This window comes from Pelophylax lessonae (assembly GCF_965119305.1).
Source record: "Pelophylax lessonae genome assembly, chromosome: 3".
Classification (NCBI taxonomy): Eukaryota; Metazoa; Chordata; class Amphibia; order Anura; family Ranidae; genus Pelophylax; species Pelophylax lessonae.
Window position 1 is genome coordinate 456,640,644 of NC_138770.1, and position 16,811 is coordinate 456,657,454.

At 44.4% G+C, this 16,811-nt stretch overlaps 1 protein-coding gene across 1 annotated transcript in view; it reads right to left on the bottom strand.

Annotated features, from left to right (window-relative positions):
- Window positions 1-14,290: 14,290 nt before the first annotated feature.
- Window positions 14,291-16,811, bottom strand: part of NUP43 (nucleoporin 43) — a 38,948-nt gene continuing 36,427 nt past the window's right edge. The window contains exon 8 of the mRNA XM_082251591.1: window positions 14,291-14,983. Within this exon, the coding sequence (XP_082107717.1) occupies window positions 14,757-14,983 (227 nt within the window). The 3' untranslated portion in view covers window positions 14,291-14,756. The remainder of the gene's footprint in view (window positions 14,984-16,811) is intronic.

Genomic DNA, 16,811 nt, shown 5'->3' on the forward strand with positions numbered 1-16,811 from the left:
TCCCAAATGCCTGCAAGGATCCCGGATGTTGCTATGTCGTTCCCCTTCCTCGCTCCGGTTCGTCCCACTGTCATCCACCGGGTAACCGAGATACGCCCCTCAAACGTCATTACGTTTGTTCAACTAGCGTCACTTCGCGTAGAGAGGGAAGTGACATAGAAGACCAGCGATATGCGGAGATAATCCACGTCGGCTTTCTGAAGCACAGCGCCCCCCTCTGACTGCCAGTATTAGAACAGCTGATACCTTACCTGATAATAAAGAGGAAGTAAACCCTCCTCTGCAACTTGTACCTATAGGTAAGCCTATGATAAGACTTACCTATAGGTACTGTAAATATCTCCTAAACATGTACCGTTTAGGAGATATTTACTTTGCATGCAGCCAGTGACATCACTGGCACATGCGCTTTCAGAGCCCCGTGCCGTGACAGTCGGCTCCTGCAACGTCATCGCAGCTCCAGCCAATCAGACAGCCAGATGCCGCAAACCCGGCAGAAGGGTGACCAAATATGTCACCCGTGAGAGAGGTGAGTGGTCGGCGCTGCGGGGCTTTGTTCTAAGGTAAGTATTTCATAATGAGCTAGTATGCATCGCGTGACTTTAACAGACAATTGCGTGGTCGTGCGACGTTGTACCCAAATGAAATTGACGTCCTTTTTTTCCCACAAACAGAGCTTTCTTTTGGTGGTATTTGATCACCTGTGCGGTTTTTTGATCATGCGCTATAAACAAAGAAATAGCGACAATTTTGCAAAAATAATATTTTTCACATTTTTTTTATATGAAATTCCCCCCCCAAAAAAAAAAAAAAATAATTAAAAATCAAAATTTTTTAACATTTTAGGCCAATTTGTTTTCTGCTACATATGTTTGGTGTAAAAAAAAAAAAAAAAAAAAAAAAAAAAAAAAATCGCAAAAAGGGTATTTTGATTGATTTGCGCAAAAGTTATTGCGTTTACTAAGGGAAAGATTTTTGTCATTTTTATTGTTTTTTTTTTTTTAACGAGTAATGGCGGCGATCTGCGATTTTTTTGCAGGACTGCAACATTGCAGCGGACAGATCGGACCCTTGACTGACATTTTTGAAACTTTTGGGGTTACCAGTGACATTACTACAGTAATCAGTGCTATACATATGCACTTACTGTAAAAATGACACTGGCAGGGAAGGGGTTAACTTTATTGGAGAGGGAGGGGTTAAGTGTGTCCCTAGGGGCGTGCTTCTAACTGTGATTGGATGTGGCTGTGTGTGTTACAGCACAGATCAACGGTCCTACATAGCAGGACCGTATGATCTGTGCTTTTACACAGGGGAGAATGACAAGCGGCTGTGTTTACATTAGCCGCCTGCCTTTCTCCCTCTCCACCCGACGATCACGAGTGACCGGCGGACATCGGGTTTGCCAGTCACACACGCGGGCTGCTTAGGGAACGAGCGGGGGCGGAAGCACGCCTCCGGCGGCGCACGCTCGCCCCCTATTGGCTCACAGGCTAATGATGTACCGGTACGTCACTTTGCCTGTGAGGGGCTGACCGCCGCCGTATATAGTCGGGCGGCGGTCGGCAAGTGGTTAACCACTTTAAGACCGGAAAGGTTTTACCCCTTAATGACCAGGCCCTATTTTACGATTCGGCACTGCGTTACTTTAACTGACAATAGCGCAGTCATGCGATCCCACAACTAGAGCTTTTTCTTTTGGTGGTATTTGATCACCTGTGCGATTTTTATTTTTTGCACTATAAACAAAAAAAGAGCGACAATTTTGAAAAAAAAAATATATATATTTTTCACATTCTGCTTTATGACATTCTCAAAAAAAAAAAACATTTTAAAATCAAAATTTTTTAACATTTTAGGCCAATTTGTTTTCTGCTACATATTTTTGGTAAAAAAAATCCCAATAAGCGTATTTTGATTGATTTGCGCAAAAGTTATCACGTTTACTAACTACGGGAAAGATGTGTTTTTTTTTTAAATTTTTTTTTACTAGTAATGGCGGCAATCTGTGATTTTTAGCAGGACTGCGACATTGCGGCAGACAGATCGGAACCCTCACTGATATTTTTGACACTTTTGGGGGTACCAGTGACATTACTACAGTAATCAGTACTATAAATATGCTCAAGGGGTTAAATGTGACCCTAAGGGAGTGATTCTAACTGTATGGGGGTTGGAATGATCAGAGAGACATGCAATCCTATATAGCAGGATCACATGAGCTCTGGAATCATTTCAGGGAGGAGGACAGTCGGCTGTGTTTACAACAGCCGACCGTCCTTCTTTCTCAGCGGGGAACAATCGAGAGTGTCAGGCAGCAATCGGAGCCGCCTGACACACGCATAGGCTCCACCCCCGCTGCCGAGTGGGGGCGGACACTCACCCCCTAGCTCCTCCCAGGCTAGCAACGTATCCCTACGTTGCTTTGTCTGTACGAGCTAGCCTGCCACAGTAAATATACAGGAGGCAGTCGGCAACTGGTTAAAGGGAAGTAAACCCTCCCAAAAAAACCCTGTAAGGCAATGGCATAATGAGCTAGTATGCATCGCTGAAATGATTATGAAATGCTTACCTTAGAACGAAGCCCCGCAGTGCTGCTCGCTCAGCGACAGGACGGCCAACATGTTCAGCCGTCCTGCTTCCTGGTTCGCATCCTCCGGCCATCTGATTGGCCGGAGGCGCGATTACATCATTCCTGCCCACGCGCGTGGGAGCCGCCATTCACGACACAGGGCTCTGAAGGAATGGCACGGGTGACCGTTCCTTCAGAGCGCATGCGCCAATGACATCATCGGGTGCATTAGAAGTAAATATCTCCTAAATGGTGCAAGTTTAGGAGATATTTACAGTACCTATAGGTAAGCCTATAATAAGGCTTACCTATAGGTACAACTTCCAAGAGAGGGTTTACAACCACTTTAAAGTCCCCCCCCCCTGCAAAGTAAATGCATATAAAGTAATTGTGGGGGTTTGCTATATATAGGCCACCCAACGAAAGGGAGGAGGTAGAGCTGGAATTTTTAGCACTATTGGGTAGAGTGGCAAAACTGGGATCAGTCATCATATTGGGGGACTTCAATTATCCCGACATTGACTGGGAAGAGGGGACTGCACACTCACAAAAGGCCCGTCTATTCACTGAATAATTACATGTCACAGTTGGTGGATTCCCCTGATAGAGAAAACGCAGTCCTGGATCTATTGATCACTAATGACCCAGACATAATCTCGGAGGTAGGAGTCCAGGACAACCTGGGCTCTAGCGATCACAGGATGATTGCATTTAGTATAAATAACAATACAACAAGGCAAGTGGGGAACATAAGAACCCTAAACTTCAGAAGGGCAAACTTTCCAAAATTATACTCCTTGATGGAAAGGGTAAACTGGGACCAAACCCTGGGATCCCTGACCACGGAGGAAAAATGGGAATGCTTTAGGAACATATTAGGCAAATGCATCTTGCAGTGCATTCCTATGGGAAATACATTTAGAAGAGACAAAGCCAAACTCGGCTGGCTAAACCGTAGCGTTAAAAAACATATTAGGGGAAAAAAAAATGGCCTTCAAGTAATATAAATCAGAGGGCACAGTATCGGCTTTCGAGCAATACAAGGAGGCAAATAAGAAAAGTAAACACGAAATCAAGATGGCTAAAATCAACTTTGAGAGACAAATAGCAGAGGATAGTAAAAAAAAAACAAAGAAATTCTTTAAATATATCAACAGCAAAAAAACTAGGGCAGAGCATATTGCACACATAATTAACAATGATGGGAGGATGGTTACAGAGGATACTGAAAAAGCAACCGTGCTGAATGCTTTTTTCTCGTCAGTCTTTACACAGGAAACGGAGGGGTACACTGACCATGACTGTATGGTTAGTAGTAATACACAGGACTTGCCACTATGGCTAACAGAGGGTGAAATCAGGGAAAGGCTGGATAAACTTAACACAAACAAATCACCAGGCCCGGATGGCATACATCCGAGAGTACTCAAGGAATTCAGTAAGGTTATATCTAGACCACTGTTCCTGATCTTTGCTGACAGTATTAGGACAGGAGATGTACCAGGGGATTGGAGGAAAGCTAACGTGATTCCGATATTCAAAAAGGGGTAGAGGCATATTCCGGGAAATTATAGGCCAGTCAGTTTGACAATCGATAGTATGTAAACTTCTGGAGGTGATGATAAGGGACTATATCGTAGAGTTTGCTAAAGACAAAAACATCATCAGCAGTAATCAGCACGGGTTTACAAATGGGCGTTCTTGTCAAACCAATCTCTTAACATTCTACGAGGAGGTGAGCTGGGAGCTAGATAGGGGCAGACCAGTGGATGTGGTGTACCTTGATTTCGCTAAGGCATTTGATACAGTTCCCCACAAGCGCTTAATTTACAAAATAAGGTCTGCAGGTATCGACCGCAGGGTTTGCTCTTGGATACGGAACTGGCTAAAAGGGCGTGTCCAAAGGGTGGTAATAAACAGCGCATACTCAGACTGGTCTGAGGTGGTAAGCGGGGTCCCCCAAGGCTCAGTCCTGGGACCAACCTTGTTCAATTTATTCATAAACAGCATTGAGGACGGGATCAGTAGTTCGTTATCAGTTTTTGCAGATGACACAAAATTGGCCAGGGCAATAACTGCACAGCATGAAGCAGATATCCTACAGAATGACCTGGACAAAATAACGGAGTGGGCAACGACATGGCAAATGAGGTTTAATGTGGAGAAGTGTAAGGTTTTGCACTTGGGAGACTAAAAACATAAAAGCACAATACACGTTAGGGGGGGAACCCTTGGGGGAATCAAAAATGGAGAAAGATCTGGGAGTCTTGGTTGATGATAGATTAGGCAATAGCATGCAATGTCAAGCGGCAGCTGCCAAAGCCAGCAGAATATTAGCATGCATAAAGAAAGGGATGTATTCCAGAGATAAGACTATAATCCTTCCACTTTATAAAACTCTGGTCCGACCGCATCTGGAGTATTCTGTCCAGTTCTGGTCGCCAGTCCTCAGGAGGGATGTGTTGGAGCTGGAGAGAGTCCAGAGAAGGGCAACTAAACTGATTAGGGGATTGGAGGACCTTAATTATGAAGAGCGTCTGCAATCGCTTGATTTATTCTCCCTGGAGAAGAGGCGCCTGAGGGGGGACATGATAGCAATCTATAAATATCTCAATGGGGATCTCGGCATAGAAAAACAGCTATTCAGTCGAAGGGATTGCATGAGGACTTGAGGGCATACAATGCGATTAGAGGAGAAGCGTTTTAACCTCAGGCAACGTGGGGGGTCCTTTACTGTTAGGGCTACAAGATTGTGGAATTCTCTACCACAAGAGGTGGTTTCTGCAGGAAGTATGGTGGCTTTCAAAAGTCTCTTAGACGTACATCTCAAGGATCAGAACATTCAGGGCTATGTGAGATGATTACAGACACACACCTATACAGGTTGAACTGGATGGACTATTGTCTTTATTCAACCTCACCTATGTAACTATATAATGTGCTATACTAGCACATTATGTGACACTTGGCTGCAAACAAAGCCCGCATTTTCCCCACTGGCGGCCGCATCCATTTTTCCCATCTTCCTTCTTGGTCTGCAGGCTGCGGCTGTATTACTGGCTGGAGCTGTGTGACGTCACTCCCGCGCATGCCACCGGTCACGGCACAGGGCTCTGAAGGAACAGCACGGGCGGCCGTTTCTTCAGAGAGCATGTGCCAATGACGACATCAGCTGCAAGCAATGTAAATATCTCCCAAATGGTGCTTTTTTTGGAGATATTTACAGTACCTATAGGTAAGCCTTATTAAGCCGTGTGAGCTGCATTAAGTGGAGTAATACTGTGAGCCGGGCCTGGCGTGATGACACACCCCCAGGGAGTGTGTCAATGACAGCCAAGGCTCACAGGAAAATAGGATGAAAGATGCTGGCCGTCATTCAGCTTGGGGGTGCAGCACTACCCGCTGGAGCAGCAGAAGAAATCATGCTTATATGATTGTGCAGGCAAGGTCAAAAGTTATTTTATATGAAAAAAACTCACTAAAAGTTGGTAATAGTAAATTATGTTAGTCCAACTTGTCTTGTCCTAAATTATTGCATATGTTCCTCATAATTTTTGTAGACAATACTAATGCAAAACTAGCAAACTTCAAAGTACACCAGTAGAAAGAAGAAAATATGATATAGAGTAAACATAAAATAGTAGCAAGCCAAAATAATTTATGAAACTACCACTAACTAAAACTTGTACAGCGATCACTGGAGTATTTATTTTTTTGGAGTTTCCTTTGGTTACTTGCAGATTGCTGCTCTATGACTAAAGTGGAAATGGGGACAGGGGGATCTGTGCACAGACTGCTGAATGCAGATCCCGCCCAGGGTGACAAACTCCTGGAAACATCAGAGAATCTAAAAAGTAAAGTTGGCCACATACTATACATTCGTACAAAACATTTGTATAAAAATTATCAGCAGCAAAAAAAAAAAAAGCTTTTAAAAAGAGTAAGCACTTTTGATGAGAAAAAAAAAAAAAAAAAAAAAAAAGATTTTTGTAAGATCTTACCATAAAATCTGTTTCTCTGAAGTCCATTGACAGACGCAGCCTCTATCTTCATTAGCCATTGGGTTATGCTGCCCCCTGCAGGAGTAGTTCTAGATAGGAAAAATGTACATCTCCACGCCCACGGCCTGTCCCCACACATAACCCACACACCCTCTGCTCCAGCAAACCAGTTTAGTTGTAAGCATTGAAGAGAGGAAAAAACATCCCCATATCAGAGAGGTGGGTGCTGTGTCTGTCAATGGACTTCAGAGAAACAGATTTTACAGTAAGATCTTACAAAAATCTTGTTTTCTCTATCATCCATTGACAGATGCAACCTACATCTTCGTTAGCCATTGTGACAGCCCAAAGCAGTGTAGGTATGAGGGGTGGGAAGAACGCAAACCAGATAGTAACGTAAACTCCAAAGGCTAAAAACGTAGCCAACTGGGTAACATGAAGCTCAACCAAAACAGGAGCTCACCCAGGTGAAAAAAAACGAAACAAAAAGATTCTCTTACGAAACAGCAGCCTGCAAAACCTTGCTGTCAAAAGAGGCATCCGAAGATGCCAACAAATCCACCTTGTAGAATTTTGTAAAAGTGTGCACAGACGACCAAGTCGCTGCCTTACAAACTTGTACAACAGAGGCCTGATGGCGAAAAGCCCAAGAGGCACTGAGCGCTCTAGAAGAATGCGCCTTCACTGGGAAAGGAGGAACCTGCCCCTTAAGTGAATAAGTCTGAACAACCGTCTGCCTGATCTATCTCGAAATAGTAGCAGCGAATGCAGCCAAACCTTTTCGAGGTCCGTCCGTAAGGACAGAGAGTCTGTTTTCCTAAAAGACTCAGTAACCGTCAGATAAACCTTTATCGCCCGAACCACATCCAAAGAGTGCAAGGCAAATTCCTTGGGATTCTTAGACTTGGGACACAAGGAAGGCAACACAATGTCTTCATTGAGATAAAAATCTGACACCACCTTAGGGAGGAAGGACGGAGAACCATTTTATCTCTGCGGAACCACCAAATAAGGTGAATGACAGGACAGCGCCGCCAACTCAGATACTCTGCAAGCAGAAGTAATAGCCACTAGGAAGGCAACCTTCTGTGACAAAGAAAGCAGAGAAATCTCCCTAATATTCTCAAAAGGAGGATTTTGAAGAACAGACAAAACCAGATTGAGATCACACGGAGGCAACGGGGATCTCCTCGGAGGAGCCACATGATGCACCCCCTGAATAAAAGTGTGAATTAAGCTATTAGTAGCCAATGGATATTGGAAGTAAATAGCCAAGGCCGACACTTGGCCCTAGATAGTGCCCAAAGCCAAGCGCTGCTCAACCCCCTTTTGTAAAAAGGCCAAAACCCTAGCTATAGAAAACAAGCGAGGGTGCAGCTGCATCGATTCACACCATGAAATGTTGATTTCCACGTACAATGATAGATCTTCCTTGACATTGATTTCATGGCCTTCAAAAGAGTAGGAATCACTGAGTCAGAAAGGACTCTATCCCTCATTACCTTGCTTTCAACAGCCAAGCCGTTAAAGCCAGCGACCGTAAAGCAGGATGGAAGATTGGTCCTTGAAACGGAAGATCTTCCTGCAGAGGACGTCTCCATGGAGGATCTACAACCATTTTTACCAGGTCTTTGTAAAAAGACCGCCGGGGCCAGTCTGGTGCCACCAGAACCAGAATGCCTTCCACCGTCACCCGGCGAAGAAACCTCGGCAGGAATACGAGGGGAGGGAAGGCTTAAAATCAGCCAATACTGGCTCCAAGGAGCCACCAGGGCGTCTGTGGCGTTGGCCAGAGGATCCCGAGACCTGGCCACAACGATGGACATTCCTGTTGAGGCAAGATGCAAACAGATCCACCTCCGGAGTCCCCCAACAGACACACAGGAGATAAAGCCCCTCCGGATGAAGGGACCATTCCCCTTAATCCAGCACTTGACGACTCAGGTAATCCGCTTGCCAATTTTCCACACCTGGAATGTGGACTGTAGAAAGACCGGACCGGGAATATTGTCTTTTACCCAAACAAGAATCTCGGCCACCTCCTTGGTGCCCCCTTGATGATTGATGTAAGCCGCAGCATTGTCCGCCTGTATCCGGACCGGGGACCCACGTAGCTGACTCGTCCAGTGAAACAGGCAAAATATTGATTGGCAAGGAAGACTGTCGCCCAAGTCCCCTGGGCACAGAGCTTCCCCAGCACTCCACCCCAGCCTAACAGGCTGGCGTCCGTGGTGACCACCGTCCAGAACAGCGGCAGGAAGGACTTGCCCCGACACAAAGCTGGTGACTGGATCCACCAGGATAGAGCCGACTTCGTGAGATGGTGCAAACAAATCTTCTGGTCCAGTGACCGAGGATCCCTGTTCTATTTTGCCAGAATCTCTTTCTGCAGAGGCCTCAAGTGAGACTGAGCAAACAGGACCGCTTTGAAGGTTGATACCATCAGGCCCAGTGCCCTCATGCAAGCCCACAAGGAGGACTGATTGGTTTCCATCAGCAACCTGATCACCCTTTGTAACTTCTGTAGCTTTTCCAAGGGGAGAAAAACCCTGCCAGTGCAGAGTGGGGAGTCAGCCCCAGATAAGTGACCCATACAGATGGTGACAGCAGATTTCCTGAAATGGATTGCCCACCCGAATTCCTGAAGGGTCTGAACTGTAATTGAGATGTTGCCCAACAGATCCGAATGAGAGTCTGCTCACAACAGGAGATCATCCAGATATCCCAAAATTGAAATGCCTCTCTGACGTAACAAGGCCAGCACTGGGACCAGGAACCCCAGTTACATAGCCCCCTGTGGGGATGGGAGAGGGAGACAGGGCACAGGGTCGGCTGCCCGACAGGCCAGGGGGATCTTTTAGAAAGTCCAGGTCCTAGTTTCCCCAGGAGAGGGCCCACATCCCCCCAAGACCACAGAGGGACAAGGGGGGTCACATTTATTCACCATGGACCGGGTGGGCTCTGCTCCAGGCAGACCGCCTCCCACCCGAAGTGGGGGTGCTGCCAGCCAAGGCGTATGCTGCGACTCGGGGCATTCCAGGTCATTGCATCCCGGCGAGACATCCACTCTCAGGCTCGTCCCAATCCAGAAAGGAGCACCGTCGTGGTGAGGCCTAGTGCGGGAATATAACCTGCTCATGCTCGTAGGCCAGACTGGGGAGACCTTTAAGATCTAGATTATTCAGTGCGAAACCCCAGCCAGCATTGCTTTCAGATCACCAGGAGGATCCCCCTGAACACTAACTAGCAAAGTGAGTAAAGAGAAACAAAATATTCTGAAAAGAATTTAAAAAAATGAGATCGAAGTCCCAGCAGGAAACCTAGGTCCAACTCCTTCTCTAGGCAGAAACAAACTGGTTTGCTGGAGCAGAGTGTGTGTGGGTTATGCCTGTGGGGACAGCCCCGTGGGCGTGGAGATTTAATTTTTTCCTGCCTAGAACTACTCCTGCAGGGGGCAGCATAACCCAATGGCTAATGAAGATGGGGGCTGTCAATGGACAATAGAGAAAAAAAAAAAATTCCCCTCTGGGTAATCTATGTACATTGCAAGGGTTTTAACAAACTAAGATTCTTATATTTTGTTATTTTGAAGTAATAGCTGTTTGTTTGTGTCCATGGGCTAAGTGAATCTGTATTGGGAATCATTTTATCAATCAGCTGCTGCACTTGCAGGGCTCTAATGAGAAAAGTGACAGGGTCTGCATCACTTTAGGCGTTATTTCTCTTAGCGAGTTGCACTTTTAACATTTGATTTTGGAATGAATGGACATTCTCAAATGAAAACCAGTTACTTTTAGAAATGCGCTCATTGGTGAAAAAGTTTTCATTCCGCTTCTTTGAATTTTCACATCATTGTGTTCAAAAATGAATATTCTTAAAACTAAAATTTTTTAACAAAACTTTACTAGTGTATTGCCAGCTTAAAGTATGTCAATGTAATTTGATGGCGATTATGGAGTGAAATTCAAGTGGTCCATTTTTGGGAGCACTTCCTGAGGCGTGCAGGAGAAAGAAGATCTGTCAGTTTGACATACCCCTAATATATTAAGAACAAGAAAGGTGCGTTTGAACCAGAGAGAGCGAGGAGCCTATATCCTGATGTGCAATTAGAACTGAAAAAAAAAAAGAGGCCAATGTGATTTAGTGAGGCAGTGACTTTGGAAAAACAAGTGTGTTTATTTGCACAGCATATGGATGAATACGTTTATGCCTGTATTTCTCTGCATTGAGCACACCATTAATTCTGTCCAAATCTCCAACTCCATTTGCAGAAATGTAGCCTCCAATTTGGAAGGAACCTCCACCAAAATTTGACTCATTAAGTCCAGAGCACCTGCTGCCATTTTTCTGCACCCATTTTCTGTTTTCATGCATAGGACATGGAAAAAAAAAAAAAGGCTAGGCAACTCAACTATGCATGAAAAAATTGGGAACTGGGGTGTATAAAAAAAATGGCAGCAGGTGCTCTGAACCAATGAGTCAAAATTTGAAATATTTGTCTGTAGCAAAAGGCAGTCTGGAGAACTGTAGAACGAGTATCTGCAGGAAACAAGGAAGCATGGTGGAGGTTAATGCAAGTTTGGGGCTGAATTTCTGCAAATAGAGTTGGAGATTTGGTTAGAATCAACGGTGTCTTCAATACAGGCAGATATTTATACATCATGCCATCGAGTCTGTCTGGGAGTACATGAAGATACAGAAGGATCTGAGGCATTCTACATCCACAGAAGATCTGTGGTTAGTTCTTCAAAATGTTTGGAACAACCTACTTGACACAATCATTAAAAAAAAATCTGTGTGCAAGTGTACCTAGAAGAATTGATGCAGTTTTGAAGGCATAGGGTGGCCACACCAAATATTGATTTGATTTCTCGTCTATTTACTTTTCATTTGTTAATTATTTAAAAAACTATTAACACTTCCATTTCATTTTTGAAGAAGCACTTTGCCAGTGAGAAACGCTTTGACTTTTCCATGGCCTATGTCCTTGTCCTGGTGGCAGTTTTATACAGGTTTCAATAAATCTCTTGGACCAGCGGAAGTGTGCAGCCAATTTCTTTCCCAACTTCTATTTCTGAAAGCATTGTTAATATATAATATATGCACTTTTCCCAATATATCAAAATCGGCCCCGGAGGTTACCGATATTTCGGGGAAAGTGCATGTACCGGAGTGATGCCTGCAGCTAGAGGCATCTCCCCGGTATCGGCATCCATAGCTGACGGTCAGCTGTCTTGAAATGACAACCGATGCAACTGAGAGGCCGCTTGGCTGTCATTACAAGGAGCAGGAGGGACTCTCCCCCCCCCCCCCTCGCCCAGGTCTCCCTTCCCACGGGGAGACCCAGACAACCAGCCTGCACGGCTGCCGAAGACCTGATCAAAGCCGCATTCGGCTCTAATCGGGTCTCCATGTAAAAACCTGGAAGTGATGTCATGAGTGACTTCACTTCCGGGTAGTCTGGCACCAGATTAAAAAAAAAAAGACAGCATTCAAAACAGCCAAACTTTGAGTTTTGAATGCGTTTAAGTGCAGAGGAGGGGTTTGGGGTATTTTAGACCCACAGATCCCTCCAAAAAAGTACCTGTCAAAAAAAATAAATAAAATACATTTTTTTTTAAATGTATAAAAATATCGGCCAATATCGATATGCATTGGCCAAAATATCGGTAACGAAAAACCGATATCGGTCGATCATTAGTACATCATGCCATATCTTGGAGTACAGTACATGACACAGGCTGGGAATCCATAGACCATGGGAGTCCAACCTTTTGGCTTCTCTGGGCCACATTGGCCACGTCCCCCCCCTCGCAGTAATTTAACACAACTAGAGGATGATCAAATGAAATCAGTATACAGAGATTTACTTCTGAGAAATATTAAAAAGGAACACTCTAACCACCCTGACAACTTCAGTGATTTGAAGTGGTCATGGTGGTAGGAGTCAGAAACACTGCACATGCTGGGATATTTACAGTTATGTGTTGGGGGATAGTTGCACCCCTAGCACATATGACTTAGGCAGCCAGAAAATGTCATGTTGTTATTCATACATGTATAAACAAGGACATGACATATGACAAAACACAACTTTATTAAAAAACATATTGCAACAATTTACACACTCTAATGTACATACCTTTTCTACTTATTTTACAGACTGCTGGCGGGTACTGCTGGTGCGGTTACTGCTGGTGGGTAAAACTGGTCATGCAGGTACTGCTGGTCATGACGTCGGGTACTGCTGGAGAAAGCAGCGGCTGGCAGTAGAGAGCCGGTGCCCATCAATGCAGCCGCACCAGTGCCCATCACTGTGGGTGCTGGCTGGCCTGTAAGTTCTGTTGGGAGGTGGCTTGTGGGTCCTTCTGGCCACTGGCCTGTAGGTTCTGGCCATGGCCTTTGGGTCATGCTGGCCTGTAGGTTCTGCTGGGAGTTGGCCATAATCTGTGGGCCACAGGCCATTGCCAGCAGGACCCACAGGCCAGCAGGGTCCACAGTGTTGAGGGCTATTTTGAGGTTACTGGATGGGCACTGGGGCAGGATAAACGGGGGTTATATAGATGGGATGTGGGAGTCAGCTGGGGGTGTCAGGGTCTCACCTCAGTAATGGGAGCTGCCAGCTCAGCAGGTGCCTGCACGGCCTCCTCCAGTCCTTGGTGGGGGGGGGGGGGGGGTTGATGCTCCTGTCCTGGGGTCAAGTAAAAGTGCCAGTGCTCAGCCCCAATCAAGTCACGTGTCCTGACTCCCAAACGCTCCCTGCTTCCAAGATCTGGGAGTTGTAGTTTCCTGGCTCCACCCACCGGGAGATTGAGCATGGCCGTGGACAACTGCCAGACTGCATCAGCGCTGTCAGCTAGTTAGCGGCTGCCCGCCGCGGCCATGCCCCTTGCCTGACAGAAGCCACAAGAAAAAAAAAAAACTGTTTCTGCACTGGTGACAATGGATACCAGGACAAATGAAGGGCGAGTCTCTACAGCAGGGACACAGCAATACAAACTGACAAATGTTCTACCCTTCAGTAATTTATCCAAAATGAAAAAAATAATTTATAAGCTACTGCATTAAAACTACACTCCAGCCTTGGTCTATTATGTATGATCCTGTTTCTTACTATAGTTGGGCTCTGCATATCCGACAATAATGTCATCTTCCTGGATTAGATGATAATTGTTGGGTTTTGAAGGTTACAAAAAACTTAAAATAAACACCTTTCAAAAAAAAAAAAAAATGCTCTCCAGCCTTACCTTATGTCTTGCAGTTCTACAGGTTGCTTACTCTTTCACTGCATACTGTGAGCTTCTCAAAGTGTGCATTAGAGCCTGTAGCAAGTCAGATAGCTGCCTCATTTCCTGTATGGAAGACATTCAGCATTGTCTAGTACTTTCCTTCCCAGATTTACTATCCCTGGACCGTCCCTTTCAATCATGGAGGCTCAGCATCACGTGTGTGGGTTTTCTAGCTTCCTGAAAACAGGAGGCTATGGTACAGCACCCTATGGATCCCTTTCCACCAGCAATGATCTTTCTGCATTGCTTAGAGACATGCAGAAAACCAGTTGCATATGATATGTAATGTAATCAAAGATTTTATTTAAAACGGTTATTAGCTTTTTGAAGGGACGGGTAGGGGGAGGAACCATGGAAGGTAAAATATAAGCAGATTAAACTCCAACTTAAAAAAAAAAAAATACAAAAAAATTAGTCCATTCAAAACTGATTGAGAAAGTAAAGCATACAAAGTAGGACTCCTTTCCTTCAACAGGCAAAATTAGGACTCCATATCATAAACTTGAGGAAACATTTGGAAGTTGCTGCAGCTGGATTTGAAAGGTGGATTTTCAACAAAAGTCTACCAGTTTCAAATATACATTTTGAGTCTGATAATCTTTTACAACTCTTTCCATTTCGTAAAGTTCAATTTTCTGTAGCAACCAGGCAAAAATATACCAAGAATACCATAAATACAAACACTGTTTTACTACATTTGTTTGAAGAAACACCACTTGCATCCGCATATCCTAATAATCCCAAGAATAAAAAGGAAACTTCTAAGTATGGCATCACTAAAAACAAATGATTTGCAGATTAGACGGTTTTTATAAAAATGTTTAATCTTCTGCAAAATATAAATCAAAAGAAAAAAAGGTCTTGCCATATCCCAATCCACTCTTGTGCAAAAATCTATGTAAAAAGGTTTTTGGAAACATAGATGGACTCTGAATCAGTGCCACATACAAGATATTCGCCTAAAACATCCAGGCTATTCACAGATAGCGTGTGAGAGGGCATTAGATTGGTAATGTCTAGACGTCCTTTTGTGGGATCACTGCTGAGCCAAGGTGTCATTAATGACTGGTTAACAGACTGTCCTAAAGTGCTACGGGACAATTGTGAAGTTCCTCTTCCTCCTGTAAAAGTAGAAAAAAATGTCTCAGCAGGTTTAAATAGACAACATGCAGAGATCAATGTATAAAATGTTTTTAACACAAAATTTATACAACTTTCAACCAGGATACACACATTTTTCCTATCTATTCAGCAGAATGGATAAATTATTGGTCATAGGACGTCCTTCAGAACAAGCCGCTCATGCACCCCCCTGCTCCAAAACACTGCATCGATGATCACTGTAAAGAGCCTATGACATGAGCTCTTTACTATGTGATCAGCCTTGTCCAATCACAGCGTAACTAGCAAGTGCCAGGTATTGGCATTTCTCTATTCATGCTGACAGGGCGTGAGTAGAGCTGATAAGTGGCTCTACTGACTGGGGGGGGGGGGGGGGGGGGGGTGTCTGCACTGCTAATCAGTGCCCACCTGTGATGCGAATCAGCGCCCATCAGTGATTCGAATCAGCGCTCATAAAGGCTGCCCATCAGTGCTACCTATCAGTGCCATTAGTGCAGCCTCATCAGTTCACATCAGTGAAGAAGAAAATTTCCTAATACTGTTATTTGAGAGATGGTTTAAGTTCTTGTTTACTATTGGAGGATTTCCCAACCTCATAAGATACAATCATATCCTCACGGTGACTAGACATAGAGGCTATTTCTTTTGATTTTTTTTTTTTGTTTTGCTACCATGTTCTCAGGTAAACGTTTATTGTAGAGCACACCCTGTGTTCTTTTTGTTTTTGGTGAACAGAGATGAAGAAAGAGGAGAGGTGGAGGCGCACGTATATGCTATACATACACGCTATACATACACCTAGGGATGTACATATTGCAAATTTTCTGATACTCCACTTTTGATCATTTAATCATTTAGGTGTCCTTTTATGAACGGGTGAATTTTTTTCTCCATTGGCTTCTCTACAGTTCTCCGGGGAAAATGATCACATCTGGCACCCCTTTTATGAATGGGAGAACTTCAGTTCGCCCAGGGTGATCAGAGGAGAACGGTTTTCTCGGAGATCTGTGTAGAAGTCAATGGAGCGTCTGTAATCTCGTGAGACAAAGCGAGATTACAGTAGTATGAAAATCCCTCGCGCGCTTTAACAAGCAGAGATAAATTATCACTGCTGAGTACACAAGGTTATAAATAATAGTCCCCTTACATAAATATGTATATATATACACTGAATACACACACACATACATTGTATATATATATATATACACATTAAATATATATCTACATGTATGTGTGTATATATATACATGTATATATATACATAAATATGGCAGGGGGACATGATTACTGTGTTGGGGGGTCTGAACGAGGAAGAAGGAAGTCCATAATCTTCCTTTTTCCCCCTCAGTTCTCCCCCGATTCTGTCTTCACTCCCCGCTTCACAAGCTCCAGGCTGGTGAACCCGGGAGTGTGAATTCTGGCACAGATCGCCAGTGAAGTGCTGGGATCGCAGCTTCATAGCCTGGCCATTTCTGTGTCTGTCAATGACAGATTCCTGTGTGAAGAGATGATCAGCGGAGAACATGTTCTCCTGCGATCATTTCTGTTTCATAAACTGAGAATGATCGGAAATGAGCTGTGATCAGCAGGATCACTGCTCATCTCCATTTCATAAAAGGACACCTTAAAGCGTAGTTCCGGCCCCAAAATTGACATAGTCGATTTTGTGGCCATCTGCTTGCTTCTAGGTCACCTGAAAAGGAAATGGATAGTTACGATTTTTTTTTTTTTTACTTACCTTGTAATTGCAGAAAAATATACTCACCTCTCTTCCACTTCCCCCCTCGGCAGCCGCGGCCCACGCCGTCACTTCCGCTTTGCAAT